Source organism: Anas acuta, chromosome 2 (assembly GCF_963932015.1).
Source record: "Anas acuta chromosome 2, bAnaAcu1.1, whole genome shotgun sequence".
NCBI classification, from domain to species: Eukaryota; Metazoa; Chordata; class Aves; order Anseriformes; family Anatidae; genus Anas; species Anas acuta.
This window is the reverse complement of record NC_088980.1, coordinates 9,363,779-9,385,326: the sequence shown is the minus strand read 5'-3', so window position 1 is coordinate 9,385,326 and position 21,548 is coordinate 9,363,779. Positions and strand designations below refer to the sequence as shown.

Sequence of the window (21,548 nt, the reverse complement as noted above, 5' to 3'; positions counted from 1 at the left end):
AACTGGATATATAAGTGTATATCTGGGTAACAGGCTGGTTCTGTACAGCTTGAATCTTTTTCTCAGTATGAATTTTCTCCTGACTGGTGCCTATGGTATCTATTTTTAGGACAATCCATATTTGTCTGGATTCAGTTTCAGAGTGGTAGCATTAAAATTACTGCATTCCATTCCTGTATATAATCATGGGAAAATATATACTTAAAAGAAGGCATATGTTAGTTTCACTTGAATATTATGATTATAATCTGAAGGGTTTTATTTTTTTTTCTCAGTTGTAAATTCATAACTACAGGTGTTCATTAGGTGTTTAAATAAATCCTCATAATACGGAACCCTGATCCATGGTGGGAGGCTCCTGCAGCACCATAATGAAAAAGAAACAACAGCAAGAATATATAACTATGCCCTCGCTTATAAGCCATGTCAAGATGTTTGTTTGAATTCCCAGCTCTTTCATTAATCCTGAGTCATGCATGTGAGTGGTTCCAGTTCGCAGACCTATTGCCTACGCAGTGTAATATTTCTGCTGATTTTTGAGGTCTGCAGATGAAAAGAGTAAGCTTTAGAGGAAGGCAAGCATGGCAAGTGCACTGGCAATTTGACTTCCCTCCCCAGTACAAAGGATAACTAAATGTTTAGTAATAAAATGGCCATAATGCTGCTATTATTTGTCTACAGAAGAGATGCCTACATGCAGGACTCATTCCCTTCTTTGGCATTCACAGAAGTAGAACAACACAGGTTATGTGATCCTAATGCTGTTTTGTAAGTTGGGCATGGCTTCTTTCCATTTCAATTAAAGGATTGCAAGAAACTTGATCTTACGTGTTTGAACACAGGACCAAAGACAAGGTGAAACTGAGTTTCAAGCTTGACATAATATTTGCTTCTTTGTAGCCTTAAGCCACTCACTTAATCCTTTACTGTTGATCTTTTGCTATGTAAAATAATTATAAACATGCTATGGTGTTAACCTGCCCCACACTGATGACAGGAGAACCGTTTAGATGTTCTTTGTAAAGAATGGTGAATAGGCAAGGAGTGTTATGAAATACATCCAAGCAGCAAAACTCAGATACTGAATGTAATCTAGATCTCCCTCAAGATGAAGAAGCCCTTGGATTTAGGGTTCAGTATGATGGTGATTATTTTGTGTTCAGAGAAGCAAGCAGTTGACCTATTTCAACAGAGATTTGGAATTCCTTATTCTAGCACAACGTCCACATGCTCATGTTCAGTTGCTGTTCCTGCTCAGCAGAAAAGGTCATTCTCATTAGGAGGCAAATAATGCAGATTGAATGTATTGACTTTGCATATTTAAACATGCAAATGAGTGTTCTCATTTTTCTTTGGAAGTACTGACCTGAGTCAAATGGAAATTATTCTACTCTAAGCTGAAAGTGAACTTCTCTACAATAAAGATGATTGGGTGTCACGGGGCATCTGACATATTTTATCTAATTGTGATTCCAGATATTTGATGGCAGACAGAAAGCCTATGGCTGGATGTCACAAGAATGAAAAATGAGAAGTCAGCCTGGATTCCAGTTTTTGTGTAGAAACAGAGGTAATTAAGCAAAATTATTAGACCTATTCGAGGCCAATATCAAAAATTGTTTTAAAGACCAGTGCTTAAGATTGATGTTACCACCGGTCTCTTGATGCAGACTGGGAATGTAGCCATGGAACGATCCCAGGCTTCAGCAATAAGGAAACAGATTCAAGGTCACTGCAAGCCTGGGAGCTTTATATAGCACATCCCAACGCCTCCTTAGATGCTAAGCTGACCATAAGGTCCTATAGTACCAAGAATTGGCCTTTTATTAGGTAATCACCGTGAGTGATTATCAGATGAGAGAAATCTTGCCATTATTATCTGTGATGTACAATGCAGTATTATTCAGCAATAGAATTTAAAAATATTGTCACATTTTATTCTTTAGTACCTAGGTTGCATAAGCATGTGATCCAGTACTGTGCTGCAGTTCCTTCAAAAATAATTACATGCTAAAAATCGTAATACATCAAAAATTAATTACATTAAAAGTGCTTACTAATGTTTTGTTACTACTCTGTTTAATCTTGGCTTCTGCACGCCATCCATTAATTTATTTTAGTAAAAACTGCAGGTCACACTGTGAAGCTCTTACTATATTTCTCTGTAAACAAAGCTCCCATTTCATTTTTTCTAGAGTTTGTCTTCAGTAAAGACAATAATAAGGGGTGTGTGGTTTTGTGAATGCAGTGATGCATGTAACAGAGGAAAATTACTAAGAAAATACTTTTCTATATGTATATTTCAGATTCGTACATGAACAAATATATTTTTTTTCAGTTTATATTTTTTAAACTTACCAGCTTTTATAATTAATTCAAGCAGTCATTAGAATATTTCCTACATATTAAAAGAATGAGTTTATTTGGGGCACAGGCTATGAATTGCATAGTAAAATAATAAGCTGAAGAGACATTCCAACAGTAATTAAACTACATTTTTCTTTCTTTTGTGTGCATACTCGTACAAACTCATATGAAAGAATACTATAAGCTGCTGCTTCTTTGCAAGGGCAAGTGCATCATCCTCAGTAAAGTCTATAGACAGTGATTATGTCAAAAAAAAACCCCACAGTATTTTAATTCAAATTAACTCTGCTACCAGTCAGTGTATTGTGACTCTTGTAAAGAATTATACTATACACATATACACTACATATACACTATGCAATGCTGTCTTGCACAGCAGCTCTTTTTTTATTGCAGGATAACCATGTATTTCAGAGAACTTTAAAAGTAAGTGTGCACGCACCTATGTATATATATATATATATATATATACTCAGACACGCATTATGCATGTGTACGTACAATATAATGTATAAATACAGTTCATGATTTTAAAATGTACATTTTAAAATTTATTGCATGAGTGATAATCCTTTACATAAATTCTTCATAAAGTGAAATATGTGCAATGTCAGCAGGACAAGTTTAAGTATTTCTAATTCCACAACATAGGACAGGAAGGACTACTTGAAAATTATGGTCTATAGTTATTTCTTGGCTCATTAATTCTTTATAAGCACTGGGCGTGTGCAAAGTAAAAGGACAATATAGCTTCTCATATTTTCTATTACTCTCAGTACTTGAAATGGCATGGGCCAGACAGAAGGACATGTTTGTGATTGCTTTGAGTGTACCGTGTAGTTCACAAGGATTTTTCTCTATAACAGTGGTGTCTGGAGTAGCTCCCTCTGCTCAGTTATATCACTCGTTCTGTTCTATGAACACATAACAAACTGGTTCAGAGAATGCTTTCTGATTACATTTTTTATTTTTACTAGGTTATTTTCCACAAGCCTGTCTTGCCTTGTACTGCTCTATCAATACTACTGGAGGGTTAGTTGCACCAAATCAAAGAAGAACAAAGCTGGACAGCATCAGAATCACAATTACCCAGGAGGTACTTGCTCAGGTACTTTTACAAAGTGCTAAAATGAAATCAGCACTTGGGTTTTCGGAAGCTGTATGGAGATTATTAGCCTGCAGTAATATAGAAATAAATTAGGTATGGGGAACTTTGAATTGTACAGTGTCTGAGACAGGATTGCTTCACAAGTGCCAAATTACGTGATAAATTTTATAACATGAGTAGACAAAACCGTTTTTGATTCATTATTCAGTAAGGTTTTTCAGGCTGCAGAGAAGAAATCTGAGGCTTCCATCACAGCTGTCTGACAGGTAGGCTGTTGTTCCCTCAAACCTGTCATGACCTGAAGTGGGACTAGAAATTAAGGAAGGATGTACCAGGACTAGAACATGAGAAGGGTACAAGGATGTACGGGTGGATCCTGCTTTGTCAGCGGTGGGAGCGTAATGCAGAGGAAGGGAAGCAGCATGGCTGGCATTTCAGCCATTGAAAACTGTATCTCACAGACTGAGGTGCTGCTAGTATTTTACTGAGGCGTGTAGGGTGGAGAGAGCCTGGAAGGGTTACGAGCTCTCTAAGGTGCTACCTCCACCACTACAAAGGGAAATCACAGAATCACAGAATCATCTAGGTTGGAAGAGACCTCCAAGGTCACCTAGTCCAACCTCTGACCTAACACTAACAAGTCCTCCACTAAACCATATCACTGAGCTCCACATCTAAACGTCTTTTAAAGACCTCCAGGGATGGTGACTCAACCACTTCCCTGGGCAGCCTATTCCAATGCCTAACAACCCTTCCAGTAAAGACAATATAATTTAGGAAAACAATGACGTTCACTAGTGATTTCCTTCATAGATTTTCTTGCAGCCTGAATACATTCAAGACAAAATGTCACTAGTAATAGAAGAGTGAAAAAGATCCATATGAAAGAGGTTGGGTTTTTTCTTATTTTGTTTTTGATATCCGGGTGTTAAATGCACAATGGGACAGTAAGTAGGTCTGAAATAATACTCTATGCTCATTCTGGGAGCATGCAACTCTACATGGACCAAAGCATGCTATCAGCCTGGGTTTAAAAAAGGAGATGATATCAGGTCAGCCTAAGTCCAGAGTAATGGCACTTGGATACCCAGAATGATGACAGGACAGGGTATGGCATGGGAAGGTGGCTGTCAGGCTGCAGAAACAGTGCTCAGCAAGGATGTGACTACATAAATAGTAAAATTCTGTCACATACTATGCAGCATTACTGGCAATTCAGAGAAAACTACATCCTATTATTACTTCAACAGTGCCTACAAACTTCTGAATTATTTCCTATGTGTTGTCATTTTTACTATTCAAGATGAAACAACCATTTGTATCCAGGTTTCCCAGTGTGCCTTATAGGTGTGACTTTTAATGTAGGTTTTTCACATTTGAAAAGATATGAATGTTTTGCTTTTGGTAAAGTAACCAACAATAGCAAATATACTGTTTCTGTAAAAGCAAATTATACAGGTTTTGAGGCATCAACACACAAGATTCAATACAGTATGAATACATCCTATGAAACCTTGATAGCTTTGTACTATCCTTAAAGTTTAAGTAAGTGATTATTCACAAAACAACAGGGTTTAGAAACAAAAGACCATCTGTCTCAAACAGACAACTACTTTGTAACTTCAATGTTACTGAAAATAGATAAAGTAGATGCAAGTTTTTCATTAACCAATTTGGTTACAGGCTTCACAGAATAATGAGTGAACAGTATACTTACCTTTACACTGGAGAAACTCATTGTCTGTGTGTCCGTCTGGAAGCTCTGCAGTCTTCTGTCCACCATGGATGATAAAGATTGTGGTGAGCTAAGCTCATCAACAGCTCTGAATTTATTTCACGATGTGCAGTACATCATGAAACAATTTTTTTAATGCATTTTTCTGTATCAGATGGGACCAGAGTTTTGGAAAAGTCTGACTGCAGCAGTCATATCAGCATGTACCATGTAGAAAACATGGGGAATTGGCCAGAGACAAGAAAACTGAAGGATACTAAAGCAAGCGTGAATGTATTATTACCCCCTTGGGCGAGGAAGAAGATGCATTCCTGTGTCAGGTAGTAGTTTTGACCACATTGTTGACGTGAAATGGGATCAGTGACAATTATACACTGATGAAGATGAGAAAATGAATATTGACACTTAATGGATAAGGCTGGGAGTTGTCCTGCTCCTCCCATTTTAGCCATTAGCAGCATGTAGGAGAGCAGGGCACATTTGGCCAGACAAAGGAGGCACCACGTGCAGCTCAACAAGCTGAAGATGCAACTTGAAAGCCAGCAATGTAGGCAGACCTTCCTCTCTGCTGCTTTTCTGTTGAAAGACCAGGAAGTATCTCTCTTCTATGTGCAAGATTCAGCTGCCAGTGAGAAGGCTTGGGGTGACTTCATCCATGCCATGGAAGAGATTTAACAAGGGGATGGCAAACAGGCAAGGGAGTAGTAGCATTTTCATGAAGAACTGTTGACCTCTGCACACCTCTGGTTTGGGGTGTAGGAAAACCTGAGACAGTAAGATGGTGTCATGGAATATCCCTGGTACCACAGGCTGAACCTGCAGTACTGGGGTAACCAACATGGTCTGCTTTCATAGTTCACCTGTCCTGGATTTGGGTACCTCCATGAGTCCTCTAGTCTACAAAGCAGCCTCAGATATCAGGCTGTTAAGAGGCTTTCGGGTATCTGGACTAGACCGTCCAGGCAGAGGGTGGTGACGAGAGAATATCTGCAACATTTTTAACCTAGCTGGTGGCATCCACTGTTTTATGAGATCAGAGGGGAAAGGGATATGCCAGGCATGGACACCTGGCATAACAGCATAACAGCATGCCCATACCCCACCACTCTTAAAATGTGATATAAGACTCTTTTTAATGAGGATGCAGATGGGCGTCATCAGAACTGAAGTCGTGGAACAGTAGGTGCTCCATTTAGAATTGCTGTACCTGTAGAGATGCACACACAGGAGCATCGGGGTTGCCAACAGCTCCAGGTTAGCTTTTTTATCCTGTTTCCAAACTCCATCCATAGAGGCAGATTGCAGCCCTGGAGGCTTCTGCAACACCCCCATAACCATAGTAAGTTCCCCAGAAACTTCAGTGGGGACCCAGTCAGGGTGAGGATTTTTCAGGCAGTTGTGGCTAATCTCTGCTGCATACCCAGAGGTTAATGGATAGAGGGGGCATAGGTGGGGGTTCTCGTTGAAGCTGGTCACAGCAATTAATGCCTGTTGGGGTTTTGAGGGCCCTGACAGCCTGCCCCAGGGAACTGGGTAAGTATGGTCTCAGCTTGTACTTTGTCTGAATGTACTTTAAGAGATTCCAGGTGTCCCAAGGAATATAGGAGGCCACAAGTATGTCTTTTAGTGGCTGGTAAGTCACTGCCTGCTTTGAGCAGGCTCCAGGAAGAAGGGCTGACCATTATGAAGTATTTTATGAAGTTTTTTATCATGTATGCTTTTTATTTTTTCCTTTGAAAGGTTTTTTGTTTGTTTTGGGGTTTAGTGTTCTTGTTAAGAATGGCCTGGCATCCAGGGCACAGTTCTTGGCAACAACATCTCTGTGCAAATTGGAATAGCTGGAAGTGAAGAACCCAGATGGCAGATGAGACGTGTGGACATTAGTCTCTAGGCAAATCTTGGGTATGAACGGTTTGTAGGACAGCTTCATCCTTTATTTATTTTTTCTTGTGTGTGTGTAGAATTACCTTTACTCTTGCCAAGGCCAAGGGCTATAGCTCAGAAACAAGTAGAAGAAAACTAAGCAGGAAAAGTGTGATAGACTTTCAAGGGGGAGACTTACATGATGCACTGCTTGTAAAAATGGGCAGTATCAAATCGTGCCATGTAACATAGACACTTATAGGACACTCAGAATGGGGTATCTCAGCAAATGCAATCAGTCAGGGTTGGTATACTTCCAGTATGATATATGACTTACAGGACCTAAAATTAGGAACACGAGAATATTTTGAAGAGTTGGATGAATCACAACCTATTTCTTGTTCTATCCTCCCACCAGCAAGACAGTATGAAATCTCTGGAGTCTTCCATTCAACCACTTAGAGATACCCAAATGCTTTAATCCACAAGAGATGTTTTTTTGTTCATATGAGGGCCAGAAGAATATAAATCATCCCAGGACTTGAGAATCTTGCCATATTTTCATCACTTGGAGGTGTAATTACTATAATGTAATACCTATTTGAGAAAGGAAGCAAAACTCTCAACCAAATTAGCTAATTTCACATTACTGGCATGGTTTTTGGTAAAAGGCCTACAATATATGAGCACAGTTTCTGAAAGGAAGTATTGGCTTATGTTATAAAATCTATTTTTATGACTTCAGCTTTTTTTCTGATAAACCACTGGTACAATGGATGAGTGGCATATGTTCTGTAGATCAAACACTGATTATTGGAACTCAACTCAGAGTGTAGGTTTTGATGGGATAACAGCATAAAGTTCTTCTGGTCAGGACATCACAATTGCAGTGCCTCTTTTTGGCCTTCCAGCCTCTGATGCTAGCAATTACCTTATACAGCAAAGAGAAATTTTAACAAGGCAACTGGCAGATATTGTGAAAGTCCATTTTACATATGACTGTTGCATGAAGAAATACCTGCTGAAATTTATTTGGAATGTCCTTGAGCAACATTGAATTCTCCAGATTAGGTGGTGCCTGCAGAGCAAACCTATTCATTTTGCAAATGAGACAGAGGAGAAAGATAAAGATTCAAAAAATGCCTGGCATCATATTTTATTAGTCACCCAATATAATTATTGACAGGGATCGAGGCTGTTAAATTTCAGAAAAGGACTACTTATTATCTTAACACTCCTGAGATGCATTAAACACATTTGAATTTAATTAGAAAGGAGTATCCATGATTTAAGAATAAATCTTGCCCCTATTAATTTTAGAAATTAAGATGATTTATTTCCTTTAAAATTCCTAGCATTTTGGATAAAAGTCCTTCATAAAAAGTGCATGGCTTACTGTCAAAGATAAAATTTATACAATGTGATTTTGTGAACCTGACTGAAAAATGGCTGTAGTTTAATACTGGATAGATTTTTGAAATGCCTTCTGTGTGGTATGTAACAGTACAGTCATCTTAGTCATGGTGAGTCAGAGAATGAATTTAAGAAAGAAAAATAAATTGATTTAAGTAATGCAAAAATGTTTTTTATTGTTTAGGGATTTGGCAGTGCAACCTATTTTCTCAAAAAATTGTTGTCAAATTTCATTTCTCAACAATATGGAACTAGTGAAAAGTAACTTGAGGGTAGTTCGGAATAAACACAGATGGTCCAGCTGACTAATTATTTTTATTTTTTATTTGTTAAAGAACAGTGAGTACAGCCATGCTAAGTAGTCAGAAGCTGATAATATGGGTGGATATTTGCATTTTCATCGCTCATAATACAGCTGACGCATGGTCACGTTTTAGAGTCAATAGTAAACTGGCAGGATAAGATGTCTCGTGAAATGTGTTGAATGGCCCACAAGTCAAAGGAGAGTATTCAAAAAGGAGAAACAGTGAAAGGCAAACAAGCAGCCAAACATGCAAAGAAAGTACAGACAATGGTGGGTGAGACTCTAAAGGTGATGCAGTTTATTGTGTAGATATAATGCTATAGTGCTATGCAACAAACCATAGCGGAACGGGGACTGTTGTCCTTTTAAAATGTTCTGTGTAGGTACGTTAAGAATGGGAACTAAACATAGACTGAAGAGAAAGCACGGGAGCATAGGAAGCATCTGTTTAGTAAGAACAGAAAACCTCTTTGTGAGACTGGTTTCAGAGATGCATGCTGGTGCTGTCATTTAGCCAGTGGTAAAACAACACTAAAGCTTCTAATGATTATTTGCTAACACAAAAAATACTGCCTCCACTATTAAGTAACTCTTTTGGATCCTATTATAATGTTACCATGGAACCAACCCATGATATTGGCAAGAAAGTGTTCCATATGAGCAAACATAGTATTCCCAAACAGTAAAATAAGTATTATATGCACTTATTACTTCAAGAAGTTCCCAAAGATGAGAAACAGTATGAGCAAAATTGATTTGAATAAAAAAATAGAGAGGTAAATGTTTTTTTTTTTTTTTTTTTTTTAAGCATGTGTTTATTCTGGTTGACAAACTATTGCTAATACCACTGGCGGATGACACAAAAGAAAAAGGTTGGCAAATACTGGAAAGTAGTACTGGAAAGTTACAAAGATGAGCTGATCATACAGAGCAATCTGAAATGTTTGAGGAGCAGAAAACAAAACAGGCTCAAATTCAGTCAAATGCCTATGGACACACAAAGAACAAGGGATCAAGGTCTTGTCTACAAAACCAGAGCTGATCCTGGAAAACCAGGATTTGGAACAGAAATTATGGATTGCTGGTCGAGAAAACACTATATACATATGATGGATTTACTGACTTCTTTTAAATTGGATGGACCACAACACCTCCCTGGCTTCCAAGTCCAAGTGCTCAAGAAGACCCATCTGCAAACCACTGTTTTCCCCACAGGCAGCAGGCATCCAGCCTAGGCTATATGAGAACTAAGAACCCATGCCACACTACAGAATATGGGCAGCAAAGTACAGATGTAGCCACTATTTTCTAACTCAAGCAAATGATTGCTGCAGTGTTTGGATTAAAATGACCCTAAAATTGGCTTTACTCTATATAAGCAAGCAAATGGACATGGTAAAACAAAACAAAAGATGAAGAACCATCTTGCTTTAGCCTTCTGCTACAAGGAAGACTCTTACCTACAGTCAGACTTCTATTAGCAGGAAGAGAGGAATAGACACAAGTTTATTTAATTGCACATTCCTTTTGCTTCTGGGAAGTAATCATATTTTTCACCTGTTTCTCTAAAGCTATGCATTGTTTTCCTCTCTAATGACTAAAGTGGTCTATTATAGAGAGCATAAATTGAGGAGGTGATTTTACCGCTGTATAATTGCTGAAACTGAGACTGGAATACTTTCAGTTCTTTTGCCTATGTTAAAAGTTTGGAAAGAATTCAAGGAAGAAAGAAAAAGAAAAACAAAAAGAGTTCATGGTTGAGAAAAATCCTTAAAGAATAAATTTGCATAGAGTAAATCTTTTTAACAAACTGAAAAGGAGATTCTGAGGTGAGTTGCTGTGATTAACAAGAAATATAAAGTATTAAAGTTCTTTACTGTATCTGGGAAGGGCAGAACAAGATTCATAGAAGCTGAAGGCAGTAAAAATGAAATCAAAAGTAAGGCATGATTTTTAATATGGATGGTAATTAAATATTGAATACACCATGAAGAGTAGCAGTGAGTTTTAATTCTTTTCATCCATCCACTCTAGCTGAACACCTTTTGAGACTGATTTAATCAGACACTAATTTCTGGGTTCAAAACTGACGGAATGGTGAAATGAAAGTGAAGCTCTGCCTTCACTTTCATAACACTTTTTCACAACAGCAACTTTTGCTGTTGTTGTGTATGTGTGTTTTTGTTGTTGCTTGTTTACTTGTTTGATTTTAAATTATTCAACTCTGCAAAAGTATTGATCCTGGCAGAAATGTAGATATTCTGCCAATAAAGCCCTACTTAAAGCATTAGCTGATTCAGCCATAGATAGGTAGCAGAACAGCAGATGTCCCTAGGCTTGTTCATCTTAGACAGTAGATCAACTTCTCCTTACATATGAAGTCAACATATCCCTCTTGGGATATGTTGTAAGTCTTCTGGTTCTATCAGTATTCCTATCAGTGAGGCGAACCAATTGTCATATGAAGGCACAATAGGACTAGAAGAAATTTTAATAACCACCAAATCCATTTCACTGGTTATTGAGAGAAGTCTCACTCATTTATTAATGTATGTGCCAAGCTCTAAGTTGAAAGTAGGGGAGATATTTTACTCTCATGTTCATTTTGAAAGCTTGTTCAAAACCATATTACTTTGATGCATTTTTAAATTCTACTTTTGGGGGTATAGATTCATCAATATATTGATGAATATATAGAATCATAGAATAATTCAGGTTGGAAAAGTCCTCTAAGATCATACAGTCCAACCTTTAACCTAGCACTTAAGTCCACCACAAAACCATGCTACTAAGTTCTAAATCTACACGTTTCTTGAAGACCTCCATGGATAGTCACTCAAACACTTCCCCGAGCAGCCTATTCCAATGCTGCACAACTCTTTCAGTAAATAAATTTATTCTAATATCCAACCTAAACCTCCCCTGACACAACTTGAGGCCATTTCCCCACATCTTATCACTTGGTGCTTGGGAAAAGAGCCTCACCTCGTTATAGCCTCCTTAAGGTAATTGTAGAATGCAATAAGGTCTCTCCTGAGCTTCACTTTCTCCAGGCTAAACAACCCCAGCTCCTCAACCCCTCCTTGTAAGACTTGTTCTCTAGACCCTTCACTAGCTTTCTTGCCCTTGTTTGGACACACGTCCATGTATATATACACACACAAAATCCATTCAATACCTATGTGGTTCTATACTGAACCAGTTTATATCCTTTTTTTTTTGTGCCAACATTCTCATTTTTAATTTGAAGTTCTTTCCCTTGGCTGTTTTAAAAATGTATAAATTTTATGGCAAATATACACATTTTAGCTGAGGAGTTAATGATACTAGGTTGACAAAATGAAAATATATAGTCTGGAAGTATATGGAACAACAACAACAAAAAAAAACAAACACAACACTTTTTTCATAAAGAAGAAAAAAAAATAGAAAATAGAAAGTATGAAAAGAAATGAAATGCCAGTCAGCAATATTTCAGGTTGAATCCTGACTCAAGACTGATGGATCTAGCTTTTGCAGGTTATAATGCAATTGCTGCCATGCAAAACAGGCTCCTCAGAGATGTAGTCAAGGCACCAAGCCTGTTGGAGTTTAAGAAGCATTTGGACTATGCTCTTAGTCATATGGTCTGAATTTTGGGGTAGACCTGTGTAGAGCCAGGAGTTGGACTCAATGATCCTTGTGGGTCCCTTCCAACTTGGAATATTCTATGATTCTATGATTTTATGATATATAGGATCCCACACAGAACCACCCCAAAACCAGACCCTGTGTCTGAGAGCACTGTCCAAAAACCACTTGAACTCCTGCAGCTCAGTGCCAGGACCATCTCCCTGGAGAGCCTGTCCCAGTGCTTGACCACCTCTGGGTGCAGAACCTTTCCCTAAGCCCCAGCCTGACCCTCTCCTGTCCCAGCTCCATGCTGTTCCTTCGGGTCCTGTCACTGGGCAACCTGTGCCAGTACCTCACCACCCTCATAGTAAAGAATTTTTTCCTAATGTCTAATCTAAATCTACCCTTTTTTAGTTTAAAGCCATTCCCCCTTGTCCTATCACTACATTCCTTGAACATGAGTCCTTCCCCAGCCTTCCTGCAGGCCCCCTTTAGGTATTGGAAAGTCGCTATAAGGAAGATCTCATTTAGTTTTTAAAATTTAACTTATATAATATAGTGACCTTAAAATGACCAACCAAGAAATAATCTAGATGTGCATAATTATGATCGTGTAAAATTTGTTTTATATCGTGATCAAATTATTTTACCTTTTAATTTTTTTTTTTTTTTTCTTTTTCATAATTAGGTTTTGAATATAGAAAGAGATGGGTACCGTCTGTGGTATTTGTCTACCCTAAATTTTCTCTAAAATCTGTGGTCATTCTCAGCAATGTACTAAATTGGGCTTCAGGCTTCAATGTGGCCAACTTTCAGGCAGTATCTTCAGTATTATCATTTGAGTAGTCATATTAACTGAGAGAATAACGTACTATTTTTTGTTTAGTCCAAACTGCATTTAGTTGAATTATAATCGGAAAAGAAAGCATCACTTATTCAAATCTTGCTAGGTAAATGTATATTTCAAGGCATGGTGCCAATTTCACATTTGCAGTTTAAAAATGTGATCTAAAATCCATTGTCAAATTCTGTAGGAATGTTTGCAATGAAACAGTTCTAAGTTTAGCAACTTCAATTTTAGCCAGTTCAACTAAGCCTGAATATTGCAGCATCTTTTCTGCAGTATCTCAGAGTTAACCCAGTGCACATAAATCCTTAATTGGTGATTCAGAATACCAGAAACTTACTGTGTTATCCTGAAGTAGAAAAACTCTTCTTTTAAAATGAGGCTGAAAATGAACAAAATGAGCAAAATACATTAAATCCTCTCAACTTTTACACTGAGGAGTTAGGCACCACTAACCGTCACTTCAATAGAAGTCTGTATTTCATTACTCTCTTTATGTGTGTACACCTGCACATTACCAGCTTGAGAAAAGTTTTTATTTACAACTAAGTGATGTCTCAGTTATACATAAGCCAAGCTCCCTAAGGTTACTGAGGTGGTCCTAAGACTTGCCGAGGATAGTTCCTCCAGCACTGCCTTTGTTCTCTCTGTCTAAAGTATGGAGGAAAAGCCTACAGAGGTCTTTCAACTGCTCTCTGGTACGAGATACCTCAGGCTTAATTTCTGTGTTCTTCTTTTGGTATGCTTCAAACTACTACTTTTGTACTCCCACATCAATGGGTTCACACCTTCTCATCAGTTTGCAACATCTGCTTATTCTAGACTGCATTTCCTTCAACATAAATAGATCTTGCTTTGGTGGCTACCATGACCTTCCTTTGCTTCCTTTGTGATGAGGACACCTCGGCACTAAGCAATAACTTTTGCCCAAGAAAGGGGTGTTTTTTTTTTTTTTTTTTTTTTTTTGGCAAATATATCAAGTTTCTGATGATTCAGCTGCTAGAAATGAAAAAAACAAAACCAAAAACCACACTTGTCAGTTTGTAACATGAGACAAATTATGTCCCATATCTGCTCCTAAGGCATATTTCAATTTCAATATATTTAAAAGAAAACTTATTTCCTGAGTGGAAGGGAGAAGCTTAAATTCTGCTAAATCTTAAACCTCATTTTGTTTCCATAACAAAAGTACTGCTCATTTTCCTTAGAACCTTATTTTTCAGAGCAGTGTTTAATATGTCTACACAGAAAGTTAGAAACGTATACAATCCCTGGCACCTAGACACAACTCTCAGACCTCATTAATGAAATACACTTGTTTTTAGATTCAATGAGCTGTTCCTTACCAGTGAGTGAACCATTTTCCACGTAGCTCAGGAACTAAATCTCACTTCAGACCTAGATTCACAACCACCTGGCAGTATGTATAGGTATTTGCTGGAAGAGATTACCCAAGAGCCAATGGATTGCTCTGCCTTAAGCTTAGTTCCTTCTCTTGATTCCTAACCATGGTTTTCACTGTCCCTTCTTCCCCAAACTGTTTCTTTCTTCCATTGGCTTCTTGTTAGTCCTCCTTCTTGCTTTGATCAGCTTGCTGCTTGACTATGGTCTGAACTCCAGCCACACTCCTTCTTTGTCTTGGTATTAGTATGTATATTTTTGGTGTATGGACTGCTGGTCTGATCACTGATTATTCCTGTTTTTCTTCTTTGACTGGAACCTTCATGCTGTCCCTGGTTCTTAGCCTTCATTCAAGATACGATGTTTACTTTTGTCTTCATCACAAACCTAGTGAAGGTCTAAATTCTAGATTCCTCACACCCTGTTTACATACTATTACAACTTACTATGTATTGTGTAATTTATTGTGTATTAGATGATGAAAGCTGGGAACCTATTTCTTCTGCACAAACATTAAGCATATTTTTTAAGAATGGAGTTTTTTTGATTCTACTGACATACTTTTCATAGACATCTCTGAGAGCATTTGATTTCTCTGAGAACAGGTCCTTGCATACCAATTATCTACTTTTTTTTTTTTTCCAGTTGTGTTTGTTTTTATAGCAAAATATATTACATCCACCTGTAAGCAGTGTCTTGAGTAATATTGTTCTCTCTGGACTAAGTCCAGGTAAAGCAACAGCAGTAGCAAGTCTCACACACCAAAGACTCCTGTCAAGTTCGTCTTGGCAGTTACTGATGCTTTCACCACTTTCAGCATCCCTACAAGATGACTGAAGTGGGAAAAAGTGAAAAAACAAACAAACAAGCAAAAAAACAAACAACAGTATTATTAGTCATACACAATAAAGTGCTATACAGTGCAGGACAGCTTTTCCCAATAATTATCTCTAAGCCCCTGTGTTCAGTGCTCTTCCAGGTCTGCTTTTAGGGGTCCTTTCCCATTCCTAAAGCCTCAGTAAATACTGAGAAACTCTCCCTCCAGGAGCAGTGGACTTCAGAAGGGCAGAGGGAAGGAATTTTTCTGACATCCCACACCTGTGGTACGATTCTGCCTGCAAAGAACTTGTAATCTTCAAAAGGATATTTTTAAGCAAGGAAATGGGCCATAGGCTAGGGAGTAGATATAAATTGAATTTAAAATTTTAATTGGCATGGATATTGTGTGTAATGTATCAATAGGTATAAGAAGGCAGAAAGCAATGAGCCTTACACTTGGATGTAAGGGGGAGTGGAGGGGCAGGTGATGACCTATTCTCCTTAATCACCAGTGATAGGACCTGCAGGAATGGTGTCAAGCTGAGGCAGGGAAGGTTTAGGCTTGATGTCAGGAAGAGGTTCTTCACTCAGAGGGTGGTTGCACACTGGAACAGGCTCCCCAGGGACATAGTCACTGCACCAAACCTGTCTGAATTTAAGAAGTGTTTGGACTGTGTGCTTAGTCACATGGTCTAAAATTTTGGGTAGACCAGTGTGGAGCCAGGAGCTGGACTCGATGATCCTTACAGGTCCCTTCCAACTTGGGATATTCTGTGATCCTATGAAAGTTGTGGCAATGCAGTGATTCTTAAAGCAATCACAGAATTTCTAGGTTGGAAGAGACCTCAAGATCATCGAGTCCAACCTCTGACCTAACACTAACAAGTCCTCCACTAAACGGTATCACTAAGCTCTGTATCTAAACATCTTTTAAAGACCTCCAGGGATGGTGACTCCACCACTTCCCTGGGCAGCCCGTTCCAATGCCTAACAACCCTTCTGGTAAAGAAGTTCTTCCTAACATCCAACCTAAAACTCCCGTTACCTACCCAATGTTACCTATTTGGATGGAAACAACTGTTTGCTTTGGTAAAGCAAACTCACCAAGACACATCTTCTACTACATCATCTACTATTTATAGTGCGTCCTAGATTGATAGTTTTAGTGCATACTTTAATACGAGATCTACTCGCAAACCCAGAAACGAAGAAAATTGGCTTAAAACACCTCCCTCCCCCTTGCTGGGCGCGCAGCCGCCATTTTGCCCCAGCCCCGTCCCCTCCCTCAGACCCCGCCCCCGTTTGCCCGTTGCCCCTCCCTCCCTGGGGCGGTTGCGGGCGGGGCCGCGGCGCTGCGCGGTGACGCGGGGGGCGGTGCTGGCCTTCCTCCTCCTTCTCCTGCTCCTCCTGCTCCTCCTCCTCCTCCTGCCTGAGCGCCACAGCCCGCCCCCAGCACCGCCCGCCGGAGCCCCTCGGCCGTCCGGCAGGGCTCCGGGGAGCTAAGCAGCCCTGCCCCGGCCATGGTGGGCCGCCCGCCGCTGGGTGGGCAGGAGAAGCAGCAGCTGAGGCGGCAGGACGAGGGCGACGACGACGACGAGGAGGAGGAAGAAGAGGAGGCGGCGAGGCGGCCGCCATTCCGCGCGGGGGCCGCGGGGCTATGAAGGATGGAGGCGGACGAGGTGACGATCCGCGAGCAGAACTTCCACAGCCAAGTGCGGGAGTACACGGTACGCGCCGCGCCCCTCACCGCCATGTGTCCACCCCCCCCACCCCAACCCGGCTCCCATCGTCGTCCCTTCGGGGTCCCGACCCCCGGCTGCCTGCCCTGATCCGGTGGTCTCTGTGTCCCCCAGTTCTAGGGGTCTCTCCTTGCTTTCTCCTCCCCCAATTTGGGGGTCTCCTCAGCCTCCTAGGGTCAAGTGCAGTGCTGCACCTTGGGTGCAGGTGGGGAGGGCTCTTGTGGCTTCCTCCTAGGACTGCCTGGCCCTTGTTTTAAGGACTCTTTGAAGCCCACAGAGATGTTTTTGTGGGGCTTATCTCTCTCCTGCTTGTGGGAGAGAGGTGGTTTTGGTTGGCCACTTACTGTCCTAACGCTGCTGGGTTAATTGCATGCACTGTGCAGTTACCTCTGGGTGAGCGAGGGGAGACTCCTCGGATGAAGGATATCATTTCATAACTTAGCTCTGAATAATTTTCAGCTATGTCAGGAGGCAGTCTTAAATATCGCAGTTAACAGGGTCAGGTAGGCCTATAGCAAGGGTGTTTGACAACAGAGACTTGACTGGGTCCCTGTGTGTGAATTTCTTCTCTGTATCTTTGGAATCCATATGTTAAAACCTTTCTTTTGCTGAGGTATTACACTGCCAGGATATTTTTTTTTCTTAGGAGTACAAATCACATCTCTGTGAAGAGAGCTGAAAATTCTACTTTGCTGGAGTTTTTCTTGACTTTTGCATGAGTGGGTGTGGGGTATGTCATGAGAACCATGACTAGTGGAGGGGCATCGAAGGAATAATATCCTGCTGTAAAGAAGTATTTAAATGTTTTCCTAATGTCTTCTGTACAATGAAGAGAAATATATATACATCATCATGCAGCTCTCCTGGATGTTAGGATCTATCTTTTCCCCACTGTCCATTTTTCCATTTGTAGGTCTTTGTGCTCTAAGCATCTCCTACTTTTGTACCCCAGGGTCTTGTTCTGATGTATCATGTGCTACATGTTGTGGTTTTGTACCTAGTGAAGATGCACAACCAAATTCTTTAAATCTAATAAAGTCTACTAAATTCTTAAAGAACTAACTTATGTATACTGTAACTACTTCTCTAAAGCTTTGCAGCCCCTCTGAGAGTAGTTAGTAATTCTTCCTATTGGTATAACCATCATGTAAGACATCAAGAACATGTATTTTAGAGGTGCAGCGTTGCTTTATGTGGACAATGAAGGCAGAATATTCAATAAAAACTTCTTGCCCTTCAGACTATGCTTGGGTATGGTGACTGGCCATCTACGTTATTGTTTAGTTGGTAAGGATAGCAATAACAATTTTCCCTTTAATACATGTGCTAGTACAGTTGTGTTCTTGCCTTTCATTTATGTGTGTAATATAAAAAGTATATTTATGTATATTCTTTTATGGATATGAAGCCCACAGGGTTTTAGGAGTGCATTGACTGCTGCCATCCACAGCTGAGCATGCAGCCTTCTTGCAGTGCTCACGCAGCTGCAGGAGCATATTGCAAGAATCCTTGTTGCGTGGCCTCCTGTTGCTCTTGTCATCAGCCTAAGCGCCACCAAGCACCCAGAGCATGTTGTTTAGGTGTACCATGATGTTAACATCCCCAGCAATTAGTTCTGCCCTCGCTGGTCATGAAGTTGCACAGTGAGTATCTTTCCTCAGAGAGAGGTGCACGAGGCTTTCGTTCCAATAGCAGGTGGGGTAGGAGCACTGGAGTGGTAAACAAAAGGAGTTAGGGTTTTTTTTCTGCTGCATTACAAGAACTATATATGCCTGTTCATAGAAACAAATCAGGCTTATGCAATCTGTTAGTGTCTTTGGAACTCTAGTTGTGTGGCACTGTCTGTACTGGAAGCTGAAATTCATGAGAGAAGGGAGATCAGCTTGATGTGGCTGAAGAGAAAACCCTGTTCTCTTTTGTTTTGCAAATTTTATTCTTCTCCTCTGAATGGTTATAGAATTTCTAGATTGTGTGTCCTGAAGGATTCCTGAAGGCATGCTAAGCTGAACTTCAGTGTGATGTGATGATTGATTTCTGGTAAATCTATCTTCTGAGTGGGCAGGCGAATAAGTTTCTATCAAGTTTTGGTATGTAACAAAACCCAAAGGATTGTTACCCTTCTGCTGGTGGCACTCATCTCTTTTTCTGTAGGTGCCAACTTCAGATAATTTCACCACTGAAAGAGAAAAGTTTCTGACGTTTATAGATTGAGCAAGATTAATGAAAGACTTTAAAAGCCTTTTGTCCACTTTCAAGCTGGCTATCTGTGGTTTAATGCAGAAAATTCAGGCCCATTCACCCCCAGGCCTCCTGTTTGGCATGTGAGCGTGGTGTCTGGTTTTACAAGAGTGTCCCCGTTTACAAGAACAGAACCTGCCTTGTGTTTTGTTGCTTCATGAGATGATCCCTTACTAGCAGGAGGCGAATTCTCTAATCTGGTTTCAGCACAGGTCCTCAGGCGTGAATCAGCTGGGTCAAGGGCCTGGTGGTTGCTAAATGTAGGAGCACGTGTGCCGTGTTTGGTCAGCATTCATGTGCAAGTTTTGTAGTATATGTGAAGGCCAGGTGATGCTCTGTGATTGCATGCTACTGCTGTTTTGTACACCAATTTATTTTGCCTTTCTTAATCCTTTGATCTGTTTCTGGTTTGCTGAGATCTTGCACATCCATGGAAGATGCTTAATCTCTTGGGGAATTTCTTTTCCCTTGTGTCCTGATGGTCTGTCTGTTTAACATAATGAAAGTGTTCCACTTGCTGCTAGCGTTGCTGTGAAATGTTTATTTCAGGCTCAAATGAAATAAGCACAGTGGTGCAGGCTTTGTGCTCCTCTGGCTTTACTTTTTCCTATGCTCCTTTGTTCCTCTTTGAGTCTTCTATCCTTCACTGTCAGTTTATATACTTGTAAATTTAGATGTACTTCTTGATTTTGTGCTTCTATTTACAAAATGTAGGACTTCCAGTTTATAAAAATACATCTCCTCTTAGAGGCTTCCTTGGCAAAATAAATAGTGTGCTCATGTTTATGGTGTGTGGGGAAAACTGCGGAAGAAAACAACTTGGTGACCGTGAAATTATTAGTTGGAAAGCATGATACGTGTGGAAATAACTTAATAGGACACGAGGGAAAACAAACAAGCCCAAAGTCCTGGCAGAATCAGTTCCAGCACAAAAGTGCTGTTTTAATGGTTTCGTGCAAGTCAAGGCAGACACTGAAATAGGGTAATGTGTGTCTTCAGGTAGAGTGGCAGATGCTTCCCTTCCCAAGGGCTGTTATAGGAGGTGTAGTTTTCAGCTACTATGTAGTTGGAGAAACTTTGTTTCTCTGCTTCTAAATGCACTTCCCTCTGTTAGGGAGTTCTGGCTTTTTTGAAAAAAACTTACTCGTTTAACATTTATTTTACTTCAGCTATGTTAAGGGTGTTTTCTTGTTGCAGGTGATCTGCTGGTTGGTTAACAGGGAGAAAAAGCAATCTGAATATAAGAATAACTTCCAGCAGTTTACAAAGAAACTCTTTTTTTAAAGTGTAGTGACAGTGTCAGTGGCTTCCATTTCTGTTTCTGTCTCCACGCTACCAGCACTAGCTTGTTTTCCTCCCTTGGCTTCTCTATGCACTTTTGTAATCCTGTTGTATTTTGGGGTCGAGAGATATCTGGGATTCCTCTTCCTCCTGAGCTGGCCTGTGGCTCCTGCTGGCGTTTGTCCCTGTTGGCTGCAAGGTGAGCGAGCTGATTAGGGCGCTGTGGTCCTGCTGGGAGCACACCCTATTGTTCCTGACCCCGTTCTGCCTCCTTGAGCTTGGGCCCCAGGCAGTGCTCGCAGAGCAGCGCTTCTGCCAGGAGTGATGGTGTTCTGAGCGCGGGCCAGGAAGGAAATGCTGACTAGAAGCACTGGTAATTTTTAAGATCAACGTTTTACAAATAACTCATGTTTGTGTGTTCTGTAAAATGTCTCCTCGTTTCACAGCCATGCAGGGGACGCGTGCCAGCAGGAACCACGCTATGCTTCGTACAGGAGAAGAATCCTAAAGTTTATGCAAGTGTATCTTTTATTCAATAACACGTCTTTCTTCTTTTATCTGTGCTCTGAAAATTTCAGGAGTAATTTATATCTTAAACTGCCTCTTGTATCTCCAAGATAATTTTGCTTAGGTTTCTCAGTATTGCCTCTTTTCCAAAACATTCAAAAAAAAAAAAAAACAAAAAAAAAAACAAACCCAACCTGTAACAACGGATAAAGCAGTGCTTGTTGTAGTGACGTGAGGTACAAGGCAGAAGATTGCACATAATAACATAACTATAATGTTGCCAACACTCTTTATAAGTATTATCTTAAAAATAT

The 21,548-nt window shown here is 40.0% G+C and overlaps 1 protein-coding gene across 1 annotated transcript in view; it reads left to right on the top strand.

Annotated features, from left to right (window-relative positions):
* Window positions 1-16,865: 16,865 nt before the first annotated feature.
* The window catches only part of LMBR1 (limb development membrane protein 1), a 67,809-nt gene continuing 63,126 nt past the window's right edge, over window positions 16,866-21,548 (top strand). The window contains exon 1 of the mRNA XM_068673444.1: window positions 16,866-17,196. Within this exon, the coding sequence (XP_068529545.1) occupies window positions 17,134-17,196 (63 nt within the window). The 5' untranslated portion in view covers window positions 16,866-17,133. The remainder of the gene's footprint in view (window positions 17,197-21,548) is intronic.